Here is a 23,017-nt window from a genome sequence, read left to right as displayed (position 1 = left end):
GGGGCGAGGCCGTGGCATGTGGCGCGGAGCGGGCGGCGGGGCTGCCTGGTTCCCCGGGGGGGCCGCGCCAGCGGGGCGGGCGGCTTGGCCGCCTCCGCCGGGGTGAGCGCCTCTTCTGCACAGCGGCCCTGCCCTCCGCCACGGCGTGAGTACGGCCGGCTCTCCCTCGGCCTGGGGGAGCGGGGGGTACGCCGTGCCAGTCGGCAGCGGGGATGGGGATGGGTGGGATGTCTCCGTGGTGGGGGGCTGCCGTGGGGTGGTTGTCCATTTGCACAGCTGCGGACCGCGGGCGGGACGGGGGCCGCGGCCTGGGTGGGGAGCAGAAGCTCCGCAGCCCTTCCCGTAAACTGCCACATAAGTTGCAAATACATTCGTCGCGGGAAGTTGCATGTAAATTTGCGAATAAATTGTATCCCCCCGCCCCCAGCAATGGTGGGAGCGATGGGTCTGCGCTCCCTGCAGTGCAATGCGTGTGTGGTCGGCGGAGGGTCTGTTCCTGGGGAGGTGGGGGCGCAGGGAGCTCGTCTCGTTGCGGGGAGGAGAGCCGATTGACTCAGCAAGTCGGTCACCGTCTGAAACGTGGCAGGTTTAGGCCCTCTGGACCACCCCAAAAAATGGGGTGTCTGTGGCAGGTCGCCCTTATGCATGGCATCACGGATACGTCAAAATATATCGTGTCTGAGTAAATAACGTCGAGTGTGTACAGCTGAGGTCGCCTTTGGAAGCGGGGCCCTGCTGCGTGCGGTATGGTACCTGTTATAAATTGAGACCACAATTGATCATAATCCAATTAAAATTTTATTAATTATAGCAAGTAGAATATGAGCAAAGACAGCGCTGGACGGCAGGGGAGTCTGCGCTCCGCCAACTGCCGCCCTGAGCAGTTTAAACAGTCCTTTTTTATACTTTTTACTTTCGTGTTTATGAAGTAGTGGAGGTGTTAACCCCTTACTCATATATCTTTATATGGGGTCGTCTGTCTTGTTTCTGTCTGGCGGTTATCTTCTCTTTTACAAGCAGCATCCTGGACATCTGGCGGTTATCTTATTTTTCACAAGAGGCATCCTGGATATCTGGCGCCTAGTCTTTACATTATGCTTAACATAAATCTTAATAAACAATATCCTATTCCATAGTTTCTTACAGTACCCAAGTCTCTTTCGTCTTACCGTGCCCGAAGTGGAGGGGTTTGGTAGGTTTCATCATTCCCTGGGCCATGTTAACAATGTGCCAGCTGGGATCCAGTACATGGTGGGCAGAGTGTTCCTCCACCCAGCCCTTGCATACGGCACCCTGTGGGGGGATCCTGTCACAGCGGATCTTGTTCTGGTGGATTCTGTGAATCCCTGAACTTTCTCCTCTGCAGTCTCCCAAACTTTGACTTCTAGGATTAGCAAAGAGAAATCCTGTCTCAAGATCCTGTCAAGTAAGGTGCCTGGATGTCCTACAATTGGCTGCCTGAATCCCTGCCAGGCTTGGTCACGCAACGGCGCTCCTGTTTCCTGATAAAGTGAGTTAACTGACTGCTTACTGGAGGAGCAAACCCGTAGAGACACTAATCCTCCCTGCCCTGAGCTAAGTTGTAGCCTTGCTGGGTGAGGTAAAGGCGCTATCCGATAGCGAGCACTGCCCTTTAGACCTCACAGTGCATGGCTGATCAGTAGATTTGAAAACTAGGTTACAAGGTGCATGCTGATGTGGTGTCTCTTTCTCAAAAGTGCATGTATTACTGTATTAATCTTAATTACCTACCATAATAATCTTCTACTATGTATGTTAATGCAGTCCATTACATGGTAGTGGATACTTTAGAGGGAATCTATCCATGTTTATTAGCTTTCATGTCTGTAGGAGACTAATGCACTTGCTGTGCATGTTTGCTGCTTGGTTCTAGTTTATATATATATATAATCTATATGTATACACACACATACTGTTGTAGTACTTTTCTGGGGGAAATTCCAGGCTATGTACCTCTTAACACGTTGGTGCAAACATCTTTATTTTTTGTTTTTATTGCAAATTCCCTGCCGGATTTATAAACCCATCTGCCAGAAAACAGACTTTGCATCTGGTTATCTGCTATTGAAATTCTAATTGGCACTTCCATGCAACCTGCAGCCTCTGCCTTCTAAAGGAAGTCTCCCAGCACAGAGTTTTCAAAGGTGATGGGAGTAATTTGCAAGTGAAATTTCAAGTTTCAGTGGTGGAAAGCATCCATACTGAAGGCCTGATAATGTATTTGAAATGTCTGGCTGCATACCCTGGATTACAAGGTTAGGTAATGTAGCTACTTTTAAATGTAGTAGCTGACTCTCAGTTGTACTTGACTGAGTAAATTTTCAAGGGAAAATGTCACAGGGGCATTAAGGAATGAAGGTGTTTGTTTGAAACAGCGCGTGCTGATAATGTCCAAAACTTTGCTTGAAGAAATCATGAAGAACTGATTTGTTTGGGTAGAGTTTCTTGCCCCCCTCCTTTTCTTTTTTTTTTTTTTTTTTTCTTTTTCAAAAAGGCATACATAAAAGCTTCATGGAAAAAAGTTTTAATATACAGTTCTGCTGGTGTCTTCTCATGCTCCGGCACGTAGTGTTAACCCAGCATGTGTTCTGTGTGTTGTCATCCACACCTGAACGTAGTTTTATCAACTGAAAGAACCATAAAGCAGGTCCAGCAGGAGTCTGTCCCGCTGTATTTGCAGTGAAAAATTACAGGGGACTTGGATGTAGGAGAAATGAACTTGTTGCTCCTCTGTGTACCCACGAGCCAGGTACATATCACAGCGCCTGCTTCATCCTGGCTGACGTGTGTCCTGAGTGATGCTGGGCTTATGACTCGGAGCAGTCCTGCGGATGGTTGGGTGTCATGCATATGCATTTCCTCGCAGCCCTCATCTCCATATGGTTGTCTTCTACATTGCCTGCATGCGTGTGCTCAACAGCCATGCTCAGACCCCTCTGCTCTGACCTGTCTGCGCTCTTTGCTGGGCCCCACATATATGTGTGTTCAAGCGCTGCTAATGTCTGGTTCAGATTTATCGTTGCCCTTTAATTGTTGCTTTGTGTTTGATACAAACTTCTAATAGCAAGGGCAATTACGCACTGGGGAAGTCAGAGGAAAAAGCAGTCAATTCACTGGCACTTGCGTGTAGATCCTCAGCTGCTGTGCATCGCTTTGGCCCCCTTGCAGAGCAATGGCAATCCACACCAGCTGGCCGTTTGCCCTTTGAAGGGATTAAACTGGGTTCAGATGCCTCTCTGAAGGGGGTGTTCATCCCTATGAACACAGAGCTGGTACAAAGTTCATTTGTGTGGTAGGTGAGATACCCATCCCACCTCCCCCCTGCCCACAGTAATTGCTGGATGAAACTCCCATGGCTTTTGCTGCACCAGGAGCCAGACTAGGTGATCTTTGTGGCTTTTTTCCCTCCTACCTGTAAAAGGACTGGGAGGGCAATATCCCTCCTGTGTGTGGCTGGATGCCATCTGACACTGTGCACTCTGGATCAGCAAGGTTGCTTCCCTTCCCAGCTTGCAGCCTGTCCTGCAGGTGTAACCCTTCGTCAGACCCCACTGTCAATGATTCCTGGCCTGTTTGGGTCTGGGAACAACTCCCAGAGGGCTGTTGACTTTGACTGGGAAGCCAAGTCGTCCTGTGAAGTAAACTGTGATTGAACCCTTTCTCTCTGGATGGTAGCAAGCGCTTAACCTATTTGTTCTTCCTGTCAGTTCTGCTCCTTTGGACTGAAGTTGTGGTTCCCTTTGCACAGTTTAGACATGCAGGGCTTGTGGGTTGGCGGCTGGGGTGTAAGGATGCTGCTGGCGCTGCAGGGGCTGTAGTGATGTTGAAGATGAGTGCAGGCAGGACCCAGTTGTGCACTTTGGAAATGTTCACATTCCTCCAGCTTCTGACGATCCAAGGAGATCACCGTGCAGGTAGGGTGTCTAGGGTGCCTGTGGCACAGCAGTTAATCCAGTAGAGGACAGTTTAGCTCTGGTATGCTAAGGGAACACCCTTCTTGGAGGAATGTCTGCATGGACATTACTGCGTGTTCCTGTGAACAACTTATGCAACAAAAGCAAGCGGCAAGGACTGCAGAAGTGGGTTTTAATACTCGGTGGAACCACACGCTTCCCTTGCTGGTGTGTAGAGCACCACTTGGCTGCTTGCTATTGTGCTGTCTGGCTTCCTCGTTGCTTTGGTTCTTCAGATGTATTCATGGTTACTTTGCATTTAGCTGATGGCTCTGCTGTGCCGTTATTATGATTATCACTGAAATGAGGTTTCCTCTGGGCAATTTTGAGTATCGATCAGTGTGGGTGCCAAAACTTATGGTGGTCTTCCATTGCCTTTGCTGGCTTTGTTTTTCTTGGCCATTGTGGGCTTGGCCTCAAGGATCAGATCTTGGTTTTCAGTGCTGAGAGGTGGCAGTGCTACTGCCCTGACACCGAGTAGTTGACGCTGTGCAGTGTCGTTGGGCAGGATGGGCCTGCAACATGCTCCCTGATGTGGTGGCAGAGCTAGTTTTCAAATGCGCTTTGCAGAATGTGAGATCTCTGGAATGAGCGTGAGCCTGGGTTTTCTGTCGCAGCCTTTCCTCCCACTTCACGTGATAATGTGTTAACCATTTGGAAAGCACTTGGGGTGCTTGCTTGTTTGTTTTTCTTGTCGGACAATGTGGTATGAAGACAGGAATGGAGGGCAGAGCGCCAGGGATATGGGTACTTGTTTACTTGCAGCCAGCTGGACTGACTGCCCGCCGTGCATGTGGCAGGGCCCCCAGCCCAGCTGTGCATCTTGCCCTGGCGTGAGGAGCCAGCCGGGTTCTCCGGTTGAGCGGGACGTTAGGTCTGCGCCGTTGGGGCAGGCTGCAGTTGCGTGCCTGGATTGTCCCCATTGCCACAGCTCCTGTCACTTTTGCCTGGGGAGCCCCAGTTGAGCTGTGTCCCCCAAAGGACAACTAAACTGTGCTCTGCAGACATGGCTGGGGCATGTCCAAGCCCCCGTAGCTACCTCTGTTATTCCCTAAATACACAGAGAGGGAAGGGGAGGTTATCTGTGTACAAGGGCCATTCTGGTTTTATTTATTGAGACATTCAGCAAGTCTTTTTCATGACCATCACTGCTTCTGCTAATGATGACCCTCTTGCCTCTCCATCACTGCTTCTGCTAATGATGACCCTCTTGTCTCTGACTGTCCAGCAGGGCATTGGGATTGCCTTCCCGGAGCTCCAGCTGACCCTGTGCCAGGCCTGGAGAACTGCTTATGCAATAGTTCAGCAAAATGCTGGAGCACATACTTCAGATAGAGAAGGTGCACTGGGGTTAGATATTTTTTTTTTTAATTCAAAAAAAGGCGGGGTGGAGGGCAAGAAAAAAGTGACTTGATGAAATTTAAATTGAATTTTGTATGTATATTTGTGTTGGATTTATATTTGTTTGGCTTGGGGAGACTTTGCAGCACTTTAACTGAATCTGGGTTTAAATCCACTTAAGTTAAACTCCCAATACAACTTATGTGTGGAGGCCAGGATGAAATCTCATTAATTTTAATAGGATTAAGCATGTTCTTTTGCTGAGTCGTCTTCTCTATCTTTCTTTCTTTGGCTTCTCTGTATCAAAAAGCAGGATAAACCTTTCCACTCTGCCATGTCTTTGTGAAAATGCTTTGACAGTCTTGGAGAAGTGGCTCTTTGGTTGCACACAATAATACTTTACACATTTATTTTTTTCCTCCTATGCTTTCAGCTGTAGCCCTACTGTATCCAGGCTTTTATTGGCTTTTGGTTTCCCCTAAAGGTGCAATAATTCCTGACAGCAAGAAAACGGTTACAAGTGTTTGCCCCTTTTGCTCCCTCTGGACAAATTTGAAACTGTTGTGGAACAAGTCCACTAGTAGGGGGAAATTTTGTAGAAGTCAGCAGGAACTGAGCATGTGCAGATCACTGAAGGCAAAATTCATTCCTATTAATGAATAAATTGAAGAACAGGGAATGAAGATAGAAGTGTTGTGAATGCAAACTGGTCAAAGGGAAATATTGGGGATCCATTTAAGATCAAGCAAGCCATTAACTGGAGAGAAGACTACTTAATGCGTTTATGCTGCCTGGTCACTTCCTCATTTCTCAATGTATATCATCCTCTGAGTCTTACTATTGATTAATCATTTTTGATTTGTATGTGATTTGTGTTATGGGAATGCTCCTCTTCCCCCTCTCCTCCAGAAAAGACAAACCCCACAGCAGGTATTTCTGAATGTTCTTGAGATGCTTTTAATGACACTCTTACTAAATATATGCTTTCGTAGGGAAAGTAGGCTGTCTTGTAGCTCATGCACTAAGCTGGATTTCAAGAGACTCAGTTTTCACCAGTTCCTCCTACAGCTGTACACAAACGACTCGGGCTTCTCGTGCCTCTCTTTCCACCTTCTGAGATAAGGGAGGGTTGGTCTGTCTCACCTACATTCTGCTCTTTTGAACTGGGGACCTGTTGTGCTATGGGCTGACCTGTGTCACAAAGGTTGTGCTGGTATATTTGTGTCAGCAAAGCTCCTTTACATCATCATCTTTTTGATGAAACTGTGTGTCATCAGTGTGTCTTTTTGCTGACAGTAGCACCTGGACTTCAGTTCCCATATCTAATTAAAAATGGAGAGCATGGTGGAAAAGCAGCTTTCTATTTTTTTAGATTTTTTTTTTTTTTTTTGCCATAAGATGAACAGGAGACTGGCTTATTAAGGGGGTTAAGGATGGGAGTTTCTGATGGGTGAGAAGTTCCCAGTGGTAATCTGAAATTCTCCATGTCCAAGCAAAGAGCATTTACTCCTAGATCTGTACTCGCAGTAAATGGGTGCTAATCTAATTATTACATTAATAAACAAAAGGTATTGCTATAAGCACTTCTTCTGCCTTTCTTAGCTGAGCTGATCAAGGATTTTTTTTCCCGATGAGACCAGTTTTCTTTCAAGTTAAAATTTCTTACTGTCTCTAAAGCCCTTTGTATCCTGGCTGATCTGCAAAGATGATGATGTCACTAGGATTTCATAGCAACTTCTGTGAATCTTCATGTGGGTTTCTGACACCCTTTGACCTGATGAGGCTTAAAGAAAAAGCAATGTGCTTCCCTCCTTTAAAGAAACTAGTATATACCCAGTTTTCATTTAAAAAAAAAAAAGATTGTTTAGAAAATATCTCATTCATGCACGTGATGGAAAGTGCTGAGACTGAGCGTGAAAACGTGAGACCAGCTTTGAAAAGAGCAAGCATTCTCCCTCCTCAAACATTTTTTTTGTTGTTAGTCCTTTTTGGTAATGAATCCTGATTGTATAAAGCTTTACAAAATACACAAAACCTATTTAATCTTTCCAGTTTCTTTTTATAGTGAGGTTTTTGTGGGTTAGTCGTGGTATCTTCCCTGGTCTGCGATACAGACGATACAGTGTCTTTCACTATTTGCTTGGGCTGATGTAGAACTGCCAAGCCCAATGTATTTCAGATGCTTTCCATGCCTGGAAATGGCCTTGTTTACAAGAGCAGCATCTCCTGCGTTGTCTGAAGGTGGTACCGCTCTGCAGAGCTGCTTCAGGAATGGGAAGTGTAAGCGCTGTGGGTGAAGACCACCTCACCCCCAACAGTAAGGTGGAGCACATGCCCTTGAACGTGACTGTTCTTCCTGGCAGTGAGTTAAGCCATCTCACGTATGAACTGTCCGTACGAACTGCCCTTCGCTTCTGCATTCGTAGAGGCTTCTGTTCATGAATTGGTGTTGTGACTCCTGTTCTGGGGAGCTCTCTTGTGAGGATGGGCTGGGAGAGCTGGGACTGCTCAGCCTGGAGCAGAGATCCCTCTGGGGGATCTTACCAAGGTCTATAAATACCTGAAGGGAGGGTGTTCTTTCAACCGTGGCGATGGGCACAAACTGAAACACAGGGTTTTCCCTCTGAACATCAGGAAATACTTTCTCACAGTGTAGATGACTGAGCCCTAGCACTGGTTGCCCAGGGAGGCTGTGGAGTCTCCATCCTTGGGGATACTCAAAAGCCATCTGAACGTGGACCTGGGCAACTGGCCATAGGCAGCCCTGCTTGAACAGGGGAGTTTGACCAGATGATCTCAGAGGTTCCTTCCAACATCAACCAGCCTGTGACTCTGTAAAAACTGCAGAGAGCTGCTTTAACATCTAACTGGAAGTCATAACTGTCCAAGCTACCTGGTACAAAATAAACTTGGTTTGCGTGGTCTGCAGGTTCACATGTCTCTGGAATTTCTTCTGGCTTTTGTCATCTGAACTGTATGTCCAGTTCTGCTGGACAAAGCTGATTCTGGGCCTTTATTGAGAGTGGTGCAGTGGACATTTGGTCATAAGAGCTGCAGGGCTGGTTCATCAGTCAGCTTACTGCGCCAGGTTAGTGGACCTTAAGTGCATGAGACTGTGAGGGAGTAGCAGAGGTCTGTCTAGTACAGTATTGTCTTTAACAGTGATAAGGAGTGCTGGGTAGAGACATTGTTCCCCAGCACTTGGTATCGTGAGACCCTCTGGCAGTTCAGTTAAAAGCCAGTATCCTCCCACTGTCCTCTTTCCCTTCAAATCTTTTGTGTGCATTGAATAGCAGAGGCCCCAGCACAGGTAAGTGGAACTTCACTGGTGGCTGCTTGTCCCTATGAAAACCTACGGCTCCTTTCTGCTCTTTGTTTTCTATTCTAATCAGTTAGCAGTCCATGCTAAAGCTTTTCTTTATAGCCAACAGCATCTTAGTTTGCGTTAGAACTTTGAAATGGTCCCTCACCAAAAACATTTATACAAATCCACATGTAATGAGTAGCCTCGAAGATTTTAGATATGAAGGATAATTTCCTTCTACAGAAGCTACATTGACTCTTCCATGAAGCAGGGTGATAACTGACCCAAGAACAATTACATCTTCATCTATGATGATGATTTTTGATAGATGGCCATCAGCTTGTATTTGCTGTGTAGACAAGGCAGGATCCGCGTGTTCTGGCTACAGTGACCATCTCTGAGGTGGCAGGAGTAGGTATGTGCTGTGGCTGCAGTGCATTGCTATGTCTGAGGTATGCCTGGCTAGCGGGCACGTTTTGGGCAGTGAAGCCAGCAGGGAATACAATGTCATGAGCCTGCCAATGGTTCCCTGACTTAATTTTATGTGGGTCACAGGTTCTGCTAGATCTGCTAGACTTACTCGCGCATATAAAGTTGAACATATGCTTTGTGTGTGTGAAGAATTGCTGCCTGAGGCAGGGACACTGATAACGTTCTTCAGGGACACTTGTTGCTTGGGCTTGAGAAGCAAGTGGCCTGGATGGAGCTGTAATGCAGATGGCTTTTGGTACCAGCTGACTTGAAAAGCAAAGGCATGAAAGTTTGTTTCGTTTTCTATGTGGCAAACAGCTTTTGACTGGATATGTGTATTCATAGATTCCTGTTTGTTGCTTTTCAGTCTGTTGCAAAGGGAGCAAGGATTTCTAGGCTCTGAAAAATCTGGTAATGTCTGGAGGCTGGATATGTGTTGATGCAATGAAATACATTCAGCAAATAAACAGCTGTAACAGAAATGGATTTCTGGTGCTGGTGACCTATCCCTGTAAGGAATATCTGAATGAAAGAGATTTTTAAATTAATATATAAACAGAAAATGCTGGTGAGATGTGGTTTTTTGTGGTTTTTGGTTGTGCTTTTTTCCCCCCCTGCAGGTTTTGTCAATATTAGCGAGCAGTTCTTTCTGGGTGGTATGTTCTCCACTTGGTCTTTGACCCCTCTGAAAGTGAAGCCAGATGTAACGCGAACTGTGGAGTGGGCAAGCTGTCCCCTGGGGGCAGACCGAAAACTGCAAACCCTTCCGCTGAATGAGTGAGCTCTTAGGTTATTGCGTGCCTTGGGACAGATTTGTTTGCTGAACCATATTGAAATCAGTAAGATTACACCTGCAGAGGTTTCTTCTGGAGTTAAAATACACACTCCAAAATTGTGATTCATTAGGTATACCCCACAGCATGCTCAAGCGTTCACATTTACAGTTGTTTCTGAGCAAGATAGAGTGGATGGCATCCAACAAACATACAGCTATCACGCTGGATTTTGTATGGTGATTCATCTGCATAAAGGATGTCTGGATGAAGGGGAGAATTTGTAAATAAAATACGTGTGCAAATTTATTTCAGTATTTTTCTCTTGTCTCCAGGAAAGTTATTGCTGGAGGGAAGTAAAGGAAATGTGCAGCACCTTTAAAAAGCAAAGACTGAAATGCTGGGCTTGCAGTTTGAGTGGTTAGAGATTGATGTTGTAGATGTTGGCATGTGGGAAGAGAAAATTTTCCATCTTGGCCTATCAGTGGTAAGCAAGATTTGACGTGTAATTCCTCTTCAGATGCCTGCCATAAAACAAAAGAAAACAAAACCCAAAAAAACCCAACCCCACAAAACCCCAGTCCATGCTGTGAACATCATCTAATCTTCACTGCAGGGTGCTTTTCCTGCTCTGTTATCTGCTTGGGCAGATTTTCTCATGATACTGTTTCAGGCAATTGAAATGGAAGTGTCCTCCTGTAAAGTGGCTCAGATGCCCAAGAGGCTGAGACAGAAGCTGGATTTTATTGGGAAGATGGTAGAGGCAGAAGTGCTATTTTTCTAGGGCAGAGGAAGCCTGTGATTTCTTCACACTTCGAAATGAAACTCGTGAATGTTCTTCCACCGAATGCGAAAAGTACTTGACTGTTCAGTTACAGCTAGGCTGTCTGGAAAATGAGTGAGTTTGAAGTGCGAGTTGTTATAATAGCTTTGTTAGAACCTGCTGTGGGTGCTTGCATTGCTTGAGGTGCAGCTGGTAGGGGAGATGGTGTCTCTGTGCCTTGCTCTCATGCTCCCTGTGTGCCTCTGGTATCATCGCTCTGAACTGGGACCATGGACCAGCAGCAGAGCATCTTCTGACAGAGAACCCTTCTGTTTCATGGTGGTTCACTTGAATATGATCTGCACTCTGCCTTCTGAAGTCCTCGGGGTTACTGACGTTAGGGTAATAATTTGCTGATGGAAAGGTCTCTGATACAATGTCAACCTGAAAACACAGCTCTAAGCCGATGTCGTGCTTTCACTAAATACATAAACGTTCTATAGGCAAGAAGAGGTGGTGCAAATGCTTCATTGATGGTGGCTAGAGCCTGTTGCTGGCTTTAGGTGCAGGCTAACCACGCTAGCTAACGGACACGCAACTCAATCACAGCTTCTGGCCTTGGAGAGGTACTGTCACAGGGTCCCACTTGGAGCTGATTCTTCCTGAAGTGGAGCATGCTAAGGCTTTTCTCCATTAAAAGCAAACACACTTTTTTTTTAGCCTGTGACGGGTTTTCTAGGACTTAATCCTTGCTAGACTGAGAGTTGCCCTGTTGCCTCTTGCTTTATAAGCCTAAAGACTGATTTCTGTGTGAAAGGCCACGGTACCCCCTTTAAGGAGGTGCTTCGGGGTCTGCAGAAGTAAACTTTGGAATCACAGAGGAGAGCTGAGGGTTGTCGCCCAACTTTCAGTGGAAATGTTCTTTCTTTCTCTTGTCTTTGAAAGTCAGCAGCTTCATACTGCGGGTGCCTGATGCCCACCGGTTGTTAATGAAGAAAGTGAAAACCTGGCATCAGTCACAGTCTTCCTTCATATTCCTTTCCCAGGGCACCTTGTGCCCAACCGTGCTTTAAGGCTAGGGGAGCTAACTTTCTCTGCTTCTTTAATTTTTGGCCTTTTGGAAGGGAGCATTGGCATTAGATTGACCAGAAACAGCTTGGGGAGCTGCTTTCCAGCTTCTTACTGAGATGACCACAGCCTTCCACAAAGAACCCTTCACCAAGTCCTTAGAAGACACCGGTTCTCCACAAAACTTCAAAACAGAGAGGAAACCTGAGGAGGAGAGGCAACTGCTGCTCCTCTGACCCATGCAGTCCCTTAAAAGATAGCTGTAGAATTCTCTCTGAGTGTGTTGTGTGTGCTGAGCTCATCTTTGGGCCAGGATGGGCTGACCTTGTTGGTATTTTGGCTTTCCTCGTTAACTGTTCCTCCTCATTACAGGATCAGAGCACATTTGGCATAAAGTCAGTAGCTAGAAGTTTCTAATGGGTTCAGGCTGTGCTACTGCTTTTAGGTCACAATGTCTAGAAGAGCAAGAATAACCTCTTTGCTTTTGTTTTGAGTTCAGGTGTTAGGAGTTGAGAGAGAGGCTTCAACTTTGTTTTTCCCATATTATGTTGCTGTACTGCCGAGCAAAAATTGAGATAAGCACTGAGGCATCCAAGAATGCTTCAGAAAATATCTGTATTTGGACCCCATCTAGCCACTGAAATATAGAACACAAGGGACATTATGGGAAAACATGCAGTTTTTCACTACCATGGCTTTGGTATAAGTTAAACTGATGTTTGTGGTAATCTGTCTTGGTGAGCTGTGCTGCTGACTGGCTGTAGATGCCCATGGTATTCAGGTAGCCCTGTGGAATGGTTTTGGAGTCCTCATTAGCAGCATCAGAGGCAGATAGATAGACAGATACACCTTCCGTACTGAGCTCAGAAAAGTTCAGAAGAACCTGCTACTGCTTGTGCAGTCTCTCTTCCGTGAATAAGGGGCTTTTTGGACTGGAAGAGCTTGGAGCTCAAACCAAGCTTGTTTTACTTTGACTTATTAATCAGCATCAGGGCTCAAGTAAGTTCCTCTGAAACTGGAAAGAGGAAACCTAGAACGAGGCAGGAAAGCACGGCTGCTGCCCTGTTGCTGCGTGGGAGATGAGACCCAAGAGCTGGGCTGAAGCACTTCTACAGATGCTGCCTTGGCAGCCACAGACACCCCTGAGAGCAAGGAGAGGGAAGGGTGTTTTCCCTCTAGGTTCTGAATTCAGGATGGTGCATGACTTGGAGACCTACTGGTTATGAAGAACCTAGAGGAGAGCTGCTACTGTGTTTGATTATCTCTTTGTTTGGAAAAAAATAGACTTGGCTAAGCTTCCCCACCCACCCTGCCCTGTGATTTCCACATCTCTCAAGCTGTCAAAATCACAAAGCGGGGAGGCATGTGCCAGCAACCTTCATTCGATACTGCTATAAATGGCTTCCTGGCTTGGAGAGTTTGGGAAGAATCTTTTGATTTGTGCTAACGTATATACGGGGAAAAGCTCCTTGGTATCATACAGCATTGTGATAAGCTGGAATGTCTTTTTGCTGCATCTCACCTGGCAGACTTTCCATAAAGCTACCTTTGCTCTTTAACCGGAGTTCTTAGCTTAGAAAGAAGAAACCTCCTATAATGTGGGAGCCTTTAAGTTGTTTTGCTCGTAAGGCTAACCAGAGGTGGAGGCATGTATCTTTTTAAATATATACAATTTTAAAAAAAATCTTCATATTTCAGGATATGCACAAAGATCCTATAGCCAAAATGCTTTCCTTTCTTGCAGTTTTTTTAGTGCTGAGCAGAAGTTCCCCTTCAGCCGTTGCACTGGCACCATGTTTTGGCTGTGTCCAGGCTGCCTGAACTTTCTTCTCCATTTCTGAGCTCTTCACAGTATTGCCCGATGCTTTTGTAACATAGGGTCTCATCACTGCTCTGTGTAAGCCTACTGAAAACCATGCACAGGCTTCAATTCCTGAGCAAACTTGTGCAACCTTGTGTTTTACATGGAGAAATGTCCTCTCTTTTGACACACCTAAAATTAGCGTTATGGCTACGTGAACCTATAGAGGGGCATAATGTTTTATTAAAAAATATCTGGAGTGAAAAATAGTGTTGGATCTAACAACTTCAGTGAAATTTAACTTGACCTGTATTACCAAGAAATTGCTGACTGGGATAAAATTCTGCAGGGCAGGTGGGGGGTGGGTGACCAGACTTTAACGCAACGGCAGTTCTATTTGCTCCAAAAGTAACACTTGGTTAATTGTTACTTTTTTTTTTTAAGTCTCTGTTAGCTCCGAACGTGGCAGTTTTGTATTGAATAGCACCTGGGACATGGTTTATTCCTGTGCACGTACACTGTGCTGGTTCCAGCTTCTAATGCCATCTCTGAGCAAGCATGAAGCACCCACGCTTCTGCAGGCACTTAGAGAAACCACAATCCTGACCTTGCCTTTTACCCTTCTTGATTTCCTTTGCTCTATATTAGCTCAATGGCTGCAGAGTTCATGTGGGAGCCCACTGGGATGGTTCCTTTGAGAGCCTTGTTGAAAGCTGTTTAATTTGAAGCACGTGGTGTGAAATGCCCTGCATGTGATGTCCCATTTCCATGAGACAGCAGCATGTCTGAAAATTTGCTAGCCGCTTCGGGTGTGGACCAGACCAGGGAAGGTTGAGCCATAGCACACATTTTTATAGCTTGGAGGTATTTTTGTTGACAGATTTATTGTCCAGTCACATCTTTATGCAGTTAGCCTTTGGCAGTTCATTTTTCTTTATATTAAAAGTGGATTGTTTCAGATATTCCAAAACAAGCCACATTTTCATAAGTGAAATGGCTGCTGGGTCATTTTTCCCAGGAAAAGCCTCCTGCTGAGGAGCTCTTCTCACCATCTGAACTGCAGAACGCGGCGCTAATATGGGTGAGAAAGGATGATGGATGGGTGATGCTGGTTTTGGGGTTTTAGGCTTGAACATTTGTTTGCTCAGGCGAAGTGTGATGGCAATGAAGCTTCAATGGTGCCAGCGTGGGCTGTCCTCGTTAGTGGGATAACAAATGCATAAGCTGTACCTTGTGTCCTGAGACAGGAATGGGGGGGGGACACACACACCAAGGCACAGAAAGATGGAGATGGGTAAAGCTGGTAAAATAAAATAAAATAAAAAAAAAAACAACCCAAAAAACCAAACCCACAAAAACCAGTGCAGCTATCAATGTGCCCCAGATTTTGAATCTGTAACCCTGCATCACTTCCACGGGAAGATGGAAGTGGGGAAGGAGCCTGAGCTTGAGTTTTGTCACTGTCAGGCATGGGTTCTCACCACTAAAACCTCCATCCTCCCTGGGTTCCCCATAGGGAAAGGAAGATTGAGCAAGCTGCTGAAAATCGTGAACCTGAAGGATATTGCACTTGAGTATCTGCACTAACAAGGTCTGCTGTTTGGAGCCTGCAATTAATCCACGTCTTGCGTGGAATGGCTTTCCGTTCCATTTGTGGGAGTGTGGTGGCTGCTCCTTGTGAGCCTTGCTCAGCGTTGGCCCTGCAGAGCGTAACGTGCCTTGGTCAGCACGGAGCCTCAAGTGCTCTATACTTAAGAAAGTTTCATGTGTCGTCAAGGTGTGATTGCAGTTTCTCAGCAAAACTTGGGATTCTGCTGCTTTGAAAGAGACTTTAAGGTGTTTGTTCTATTCACGCAGAACATCTTAAAGGTCCTGATCTATTATGTTTGGCTGCTTACGAACAGAAGAATCTGTTTTCTTGCAGAGAGTAATATGTGCAGCTGGAGAAATACTTTAGCAGCTACAAACTTCTTTTAAAAAGCACCATTTCCACACCAAATCTTCCCGAGGAAGCAGCAGCCTTCTCGGAGGCTGTCTGCTCAGTGACACTGGATTATTCCTTGCTCTCTAGTTTAATAACTCCCATCTAAGTTAGTCAAATGTGAATCTAGAGGGTGTGTTGGGTGCGCTGAGCAAGGATGCTGTCTCTGTTCTCTTGATGTCATCATTTGCAGCTGTTGGCATCTTTTGGCTCATTCCCTGAAGCTTGTAGGTGTTGCTGTAGGCATTGCAGTCACTCCTCTGTGGCGTGTGTGTCGTGCAGGTTGGTGGAAGACTCAGTCATACATGGGGACTATGCTACAAACTGAAGAAGGTGGTTCATGTTTAGGGGAGGAGAAGATGTATAACTTTATGGCTGCCTGATTAAAATGCTTTTGCTTATTGGGCTGTTGCTCTTAAGGGAGTCCAGCGTGCTGCAGTCTGAGTGGACTTTTTGGCTTTGTAGTATTTTATCAAATATTTTTTGTGTGTGTGTGTGGACGTGTATCAGGAGAAATGTCAGAAAAGGCAGCAACAGACCAAACCGCTGCCCATCCAATACCCCTGTTGTGCTTGCTGCAGCAAGCAGTGTGCCTGCGAACGTGGAGGGATGTGACAACTCTTCTTCAAGTGGCCAACTGCAGTGTCAACGCTCTGAAGAAGTTGTGTGGTAGGAGAAGGAATGTAGGTGATATTCTTCTGGACCTGAGCTGGCAATGTTTCTTCTCCAAATGGTGTTTCAGAATATGTTCAGAACATCCTGTCACTGGAGCTGAGCAACCTGGAATGCTCTGCTGGACTCATGTCAGCCCCAGGTGTTTATCAGATCCAGCTTGCTGGTCACCATCTTAACCTGGCTGATGTCTGTGAGGTAACTTTCTTTCAAAACTCCCTCTGAAAGTACAGAACTGTGCATGTCCCATCTCAGTCGTCCTCCCAGAGGAACATTTTGTTAATACTGGAGATGGTGGGGACATGGAGAGCCTGTATTGGGGCAGCAAATGGACCTTTGACCATTGTATTCTGGGTTTTCTAAGGAAGTGGGAACACTTCATGCTGTGTTTGTGTGCTGAAGTCAAAGGAACTTGTCCAGACCAAGGACCTAGTAACACGTTTCTTCCCCTGTCATATCTAACGTGTCTCTGCTTCACAGTCTCTGTTCAGTTCATCCTTCATTGTTGATAGCACGTGACAATTTGTGGAAACAGCTTTGTAACTTGTCATTAATTTTCCTCGGGAGCCAAAGGAACTTTAATGGCTGTGAAGCTGTTTGGAGAATAATACAACTTCACTTGGTTGTGCTCAGCTGACAGTGGGTCAGCCTCAGGTGCCTTGGTGCTGCCCCTTCCATCTCCAGACCTATCCACACGTGCAGCTTCAGCCTTGGAGATAAGTCTGCGAAGCCAAACACTTCTCAAGATTGCAGCACAGATTCCCTGCCTCCTGCGTTCGAGCCTCGATTCGCAAAATGAGATGTACTTGTCTTCCCTTAGCAAAATCTGGTTTAATTCTATTTTTCTAGAGTGAAATATAGCGCTTGTTTTGAGAGCTGACAACAAATGAAGTGTTTAGCAGCAACTGCAAGTTGAAAACAGGCCTTATGCCTTCTCATTTTGATGGGAGAGAAGCATCGTTGTCTGCGAAAGGTATCCCACCCTTGTTTTTCCTGCTTTGTTGTTACACTGAGGATAGAATATTTCTTTGTAGCTCTTCGACTTATTCTACACATGCTTGTAAGTATGAATTTTGGGGCAGTGCATGCTGGTTCTTTGACAGCTCAAAGGAGCATGTGTTGCCCTATATGATTTGCTTTGCTCACTTTGTACGTGTGATCTCTAACACACACACTCCCTCTTTCATGTTTTTTTGGGGTTTTTTTGGTGTTTTTTTTTTGTCTGTCCTTTTGCCCTGGTGCAATCACTGCATGCACTTTGCAGCTGCTTAACCAGGAGCAGCTCAGGCTGCCTGGGAGGGCATGGAAGCAAGCGGCTTATATTCCAAAGGCTTCACTTGCCACATCACCCCAATCGATATTGTTTGAAATAATGCTTTGGATTTTTTTTGTCCTCACAAATTTCTTGGCTCGAGCACAGGGAGATCAGCAAGAAGGGAGGGAGGCTTCTGAAACCCAGCAGGCAATGCCCTCTGGATGTGTGTGTACATTGCAAAGTCATCACTCATTCAGTTGTTGACTCAAAGTTACTCTGGTTTTCCAGCGTGCTTGTTCCCTGCTGAGTTATAGCCACAGATGGTAAAGTAAACTTTGCACTTTTCAGAGTGTAATCCTTTCTCAGATTTTATTTGTTGCTATCTTTTGTGGTTTGGTTGGACTTTTAATTTCTTTGGGGATATCTACAGATGGAGAAGGTAGTGCTCAAAGAGTGAATTTTGCCCTGATTTCTCAAAATTAATTCTGATGGGAACAGTAGTGTTCATCTCTTCCTTTGTGTTGTCTCCAACAGCCAGAGGATGGTTCCTTCTGGGGAGCAACGCGATCTGGAGAAGAAGCTTTAGCTGGTGCTTTTCTGGGATGTAGGTGTGTGGGGTGGGGGCTCAGTGGGGTCTCTGAGTACAAATGGAGCCATATGGGACTGGCTGGAAGTGTGATAGGAAGGCAGAAATAAAGCTTACAGCTTGTAATTATGGAAGGCAGTTGTTAAGTAGGGAAAAGTGACCCGCAAGTAATTGCAACTCTTGTTCTGGATGTATGGAATAGTGCTAAGGTGGAAGAGGCAGAACACCCCCAACCACTTAGCCGGAGCTTCTGATATTTAATACATCATCTCGAGCATCATCTGGACTGCATTAAGGCACAACTGCATCTGGTTATCACCTCACTGGACGTGGAAATGAGCTGTTTGCTTGTCTGCTGCACTGACAGCCTGTGTATCGCGTCTGTCTGCTTCGTGGTCTCGCTCTGCAATTTGTAAAAGGATTTTTATAATTGGCTAAAGAACACTTAAATGTATTTTAACCTTGTAAGTTTGTTTTGAGCGCCTTGGGGGAAGGATTATCGGTTGGCCCCTGAGGAGACCGTGTTTAGTGAGAGGGAAAGGAGACAGACCTCTCGCGTCTGAGCTCGGTGTGTCCACCTTAACCGGTGCTGGCCTGATCCAGAAAGGCTGCTCAGTGCTTTGGAAGAGGTGAGGGACATTTACTGGGCTTTTATTTTCCTCTGTGGCAGTCAAGTAGGACCAAATTCAGCTGTGATGGGAAGGACTTCTGGTGGGTTAATGTGGCTGGGGATACAAATGCATAGGGGACAGATGGCTGTGCTAGTGCAGCACCTTCTAGGCACAGAGCGTGATCAACACCTGACCTGACAAGTGTATGCAGTTCTTGGGTCAGCTGAGATTAATTAAGATTGTTTTATTTGTCCTAAAAGACTGAGATTTTAACTATAATAATGGTATTTATTCACAGATATAACGCTGCTATATCTGCATTTCCAAAATGCAGTGGAAGGTGTTTATTCTTTGAGGGTTGGTTAGTATAACTAGGAAGGTAGGATGTGTACCTTTACCTGTGTGTAAAGGTAGGAAGACCCCACCCCTATAATAAGTGTGCTCTGCATTTGTACTTGTTGCTGTTATTTTTCACCATTTCCTTTAAAACAGTAAATGCATGCATTATTGCACAGCCAATTTATTCTCAGGGTCGCTTCTTGAGCTATAAAATATCGCTTCTTGTAAGCCTTTTACCTTGAAAAGGGACAGCAAACATAAGCAGCCAGACTCTCTTTAAAATAGAAAATTTACCCTTCATGATGGTTTTTGTTTTCTTTTCTGTGGGTTAGATACCACTTACTGAATCTCTGCCTGTGAATTTTACAAAAGTGCCCTTATTTCTGCACATCGTGGTGGGAATGCAGTTTGACAAAGGGTGTTCTGAGTGTCTTGGTGAGGTACCTGTAGTGTCTGCGAGGGAACACAAATCACTTGCTTGAAGTTGTAGGTTTGGAGTTTAAAGCAAACTCTTGCTGTCTGTGAGCAAAGGTGATCTGTCCGCTCTAGGAAAATCTAGTGTGGACAGAGTATTTCACATCTTCACTTGCTTTCGCCATTGCTTGCCATCTTGTCAACTGGAGTTTTCAATAATTAGATTACAACATATGCGAAGAGTGACAGTAGAAGCATGCTAAAGGCTGAGGCACACTTGTGGAAGCGCCTTGCAATTCAGAACAGAGGGAAAACTGTTGAAGTTCTGGGCTGAATAACACAAATCCCTGCCAAAAACATGGGGCTGCTTTCCTAAGCATCTAATGCTTGTGTACCGCATGGCGGGGGCTGTGGTTGTGCATCGCCCTCCTCTCCTGCACTGGTTCTTTCAGCTCGCTCTGAGGTGGGCTGGGGAGGGCAGGTGGTGGGAAAGAACCAGCAAAGTCGGTCTGTGCTGTGCCTGTGCCCTGCGAAATGGGAGAGAGACCCCGAAATGAGAGAGAGACCCCAGGACACTGGCGCAGTCTCTGGTACACAGGACTAGATGGGGCTGGTGAGCTGCCTTTCCCCACCAAGACTTCTGCTGTCAGGTCAGATGTAGAAATATATCCAGCTGCCAGGTGGGATGAGCCAGGCATGAAGTTTTGGCTGCAGTGAGAAACCTACTTGCACAGAATTAGTGTGATGCCGTGCACGCTTACTCCAGGGAGAAGGCTGCAGGGGGATGCATGAGCTAAGGTTAGTGGGGAAGGTACGGTCTGGTCCTCTTGGGCTCCCCGGCTCTCTGGGAAAGCAGATGATGTATAAATGCTCCATCTGTTTTCAACAGGCAAACCAACTCTTTTTACTAGAATAAATAAAAGAGCAGGAAGGAGGCTTTGAGTTCCTTAGGCAACTTGCAGGGTGACAAGGGATGCTGAATTTGGGGCACTGCCTTTTAGTATCAGGCTTTGTCCCCATCTTTGACTCTTCGGTATTCCGATGTGGACCTGTGTGTTGTGTGCCCTCTCCAAAGCTTTGGGTAGCTGTTTATATTTCACCCTTTTTCAGGTAGGGTGGTTTTGAGGCTAAAAATCTATTACATAGTTTGGGGCTTTAGGACATAGAACAAGAAGAAAAAGTTGGAAACAGAAAGTATGAAGCATCAAAATGTTGCAGTCTGGGAGTCAAAACTAATAAACATTATTTTGGGCTTTCCTGGAGGTGGAGGGAAAGGCTCTTTCTTAGATTCTTAAATTCACAAGCATGATTGGGGCTGGAGCTGAGAGCCCAGGGCAAAACTTCTTGCAATTGCAGTCTTAAGTGTGTCACTGATGGCTGTGGATGTTTTTCACTATGCTATTTATACCACTTACACATGCTGCTCATGCTGTGTTGTGAACTCCTTTGCATCTTCAACTGCAGTCATCGCGTGCACCTCTGAGCGATCATGTGAAGCTGAATCTCAACGCTCTTTGAAAGCCATGACGTTTCTGTTCATAACTGCAGGTTGAGGACTAAAGCTTGCTTCGGTGGTGAGGAAGAGGGTTGCCCTTGAAAACTACTTAGGGAAGACTTAAAATTGGTCTGGTCTGGGCTGAGCTGTTTGGAAGCTGATACAAAGCTTTAGAAAGTCTTGGAAACGAGGGTAAATCCAGATCACCAGAGCTGGTGATCTGCTCTGAAGTCAATAGAAGCTGCTCCAGTGACTTAAAGCATGAGAGGCCATCCACTGGGACAGTGTTAGTGTGCATTGGTAATGAAGAAAGACATTGCCTGTTTATTGTTTTGTGGGGGGCAATCAGGGCTTTAAAATAAGTAAAATAAAATGAAGTCGCGTCTGTGGTGCTGTACACCTGTGGGCTTTGAGTCTGGTGTTGTACATGGTGCTTTTGACTTGAGCTGTTCTCTACTGGGACCTAAGGGAAGAAGAGCAAAGTACGCTTTCCAAGGAAAGAGCCTCTCCGTGAATTTGGGAATGGTCTTCTCTCTTCCTGCCTTTACGTCATTGCCTGTATGATGTGTGTAGTGATACTGGCCTGCCTTTTGTACTTTCTTTTTCATTCCTGCTGATGGGAGTGTGTTTAGTAGAACATTCTCTAGATATAAATTGATTTTTTTTTTTTAATAGGTATATTGCAGTGGATCTGGAAGTGATATAAGAAAGAATTGCTCCTGGGAAGAGAAGCCTCCCTGCAAGACCAACCCTGAAGATGTGGACTGCTCTTGTATTCTTCCTGTTGATTTCCTTCTGTATATGTGAACAGAGGCTTTCTGTCCTGAAAGGGAGAAAAGTCCACGTGGTGCGAATAAGCAGGCTTACAACGGAGAAGCAGTGCAGGCAGGCTTGTCAAAGCCCAGGTGCTTCAGGTGAGGTTCTTGTCCCTTGGCTGGAATTACAGCTGGATTTTCTGTTCCTTAAAGGTCTCCTCTGCTCCCCTGACAACTATCTATCTTAACTCCAATTCTTTACAGACAATTACAGTTACGGCTTCTCTGCAGTCCTGTGGTGCTAAATAACTTCTGGCAGCTTTTATTGGTTAAATTGAATCCAGAATCACTGTTTCCCAGGGGCCTTCTAGCTTCTGTAAGGAACAGTGTGCCTGTGCGCTTGGTGTGCACTGGTAGCGTGCAACCGGTGTTAGGTCCCTTGACTTGAAGAATGATTATTCCATGCTGCCAGATGTTTGCAAGTGAATAGTGCTGTTGTAGACAGCTGTACTGGAATGAGTAGTCTTTGCTCACTGGTAGGTTTTTTCTGCCTTAGAAGAAACCAGTTGTGTCCTACAAATAAGCACAGGGTTTAACAAGTCTGGTGACATGGAAGGCTTTTGCTGTCTACCTCTGAGATGTCTTTTAAAACCATTAAACTTCTAAATGAGTCTTTCGCAGTTGTCCTTATGAAAGAGCTTATCTTATCTAGCCACATGTGAAAGCTTGTAGCACCTACAAACAACTGGTGATGCCGTGGTGGTGATGAGACCTTGGCTCAGGTGGATGAATGTCTGACAGTCAGATTGATAGGAACATCATAAAGATGCCTTTTTTTTAATGCCCAGTCATTTCAAACCTTTTATTTTAAACATGAGACATCCCTTCATAGTGGGGAAAAAAAGCACCTTTATAAACTCAGCGTTTTATTTAGGAGGTAAAATATGAGTGGGTTTGTTTCCCAGGCACCAGAGCTGTGAAAACTTCAGCTTCTGCTTTTTAAGGTGGCAAATCCTAAAGAGATGGCACATTCACACTGACTACGCTGACGCTAAGGGTCTGTAGCGTTGCGTGTTTATTCCACCTGAAAATCTCTAAGCACTATGCACGTCATCTTAACCTCCCGGTATCTTGTTAGGGTGGAAAAGGTGCTGTCAGCTGTCACTTCCAGAGGTTTCCTTTCAAAATACCTCTGAAGAGCTTTTGTTGTCCTCCTGCTTTCTATTTTTTTGTCCTTTTTTCTTTTCTTTTTTTTTTTTTTTTTTTTCCGTTTCCTAATTGGAAGTGAGCACCAAGGGACCACTGGTTGCATGAATCTTGCATTGGATGCATCAGCTGGAGCCTTAATCTGGAGTTGCATCAAGGGGCATCCTCACCAGCTCAGCTCAACAGAGGTTATCTGGTTGTCCTGGGG

The 23,017-nt window shown here is 45.6% G+C and overlaps 1 protein-coding gene across 5 annotated transcripts in view; it reads left to right on the top strand.

Moving 5' to 3' along the window:
* Positions 1-23,017, top strand: part of LOC308070870 (uncharacterized protein C11orf24 homolog) — a 96,024-nt gene that overhangs the window by 67,977 nt on the left and 5,030 nt on the right. Inside the window, exons 1-3 of one of the 5 annotated variants that reach the window (XM_080405550.1) lie at positions 22-145; positions 5,203-5,314; positions 21,524-21,762. In XM_080405550.1, coding sequence (XP_080261676.1) covers positions 21,606-21,762 — 157 coding nt within the window. In that variant the 5' untranslated portion in view covers positions 22-145; positions 5,203-5,314; positions 21,524-21,605. Of the gene's footprint in view, position 1; positions 146-1,388; positions 1,511-5,202; positions 5,325-21,523; positions 21,763-23,017 lie in introns of those variants that run through there. The other 4 variants (XM_080405551.1, XM_080405552.1, XM_080405549.1 and 1 more) reach the window with 4 other exon arrangements.

This window comes from Falco punctatus (genome assembly GCF_963210335.1).
Source record: "Falco punctatus genome assembly, chromosome: 10".
Lineage (NCBI taxonomy): Eukaryota > Metazoa > Chordata > Aves > Falconiformes > Falconidae > Falco > Falco punctatus.
Note: the sequence above shows the minus strand (reverse complement) of the source record. Positions and strands in the feature narration are given on the sequence as shown.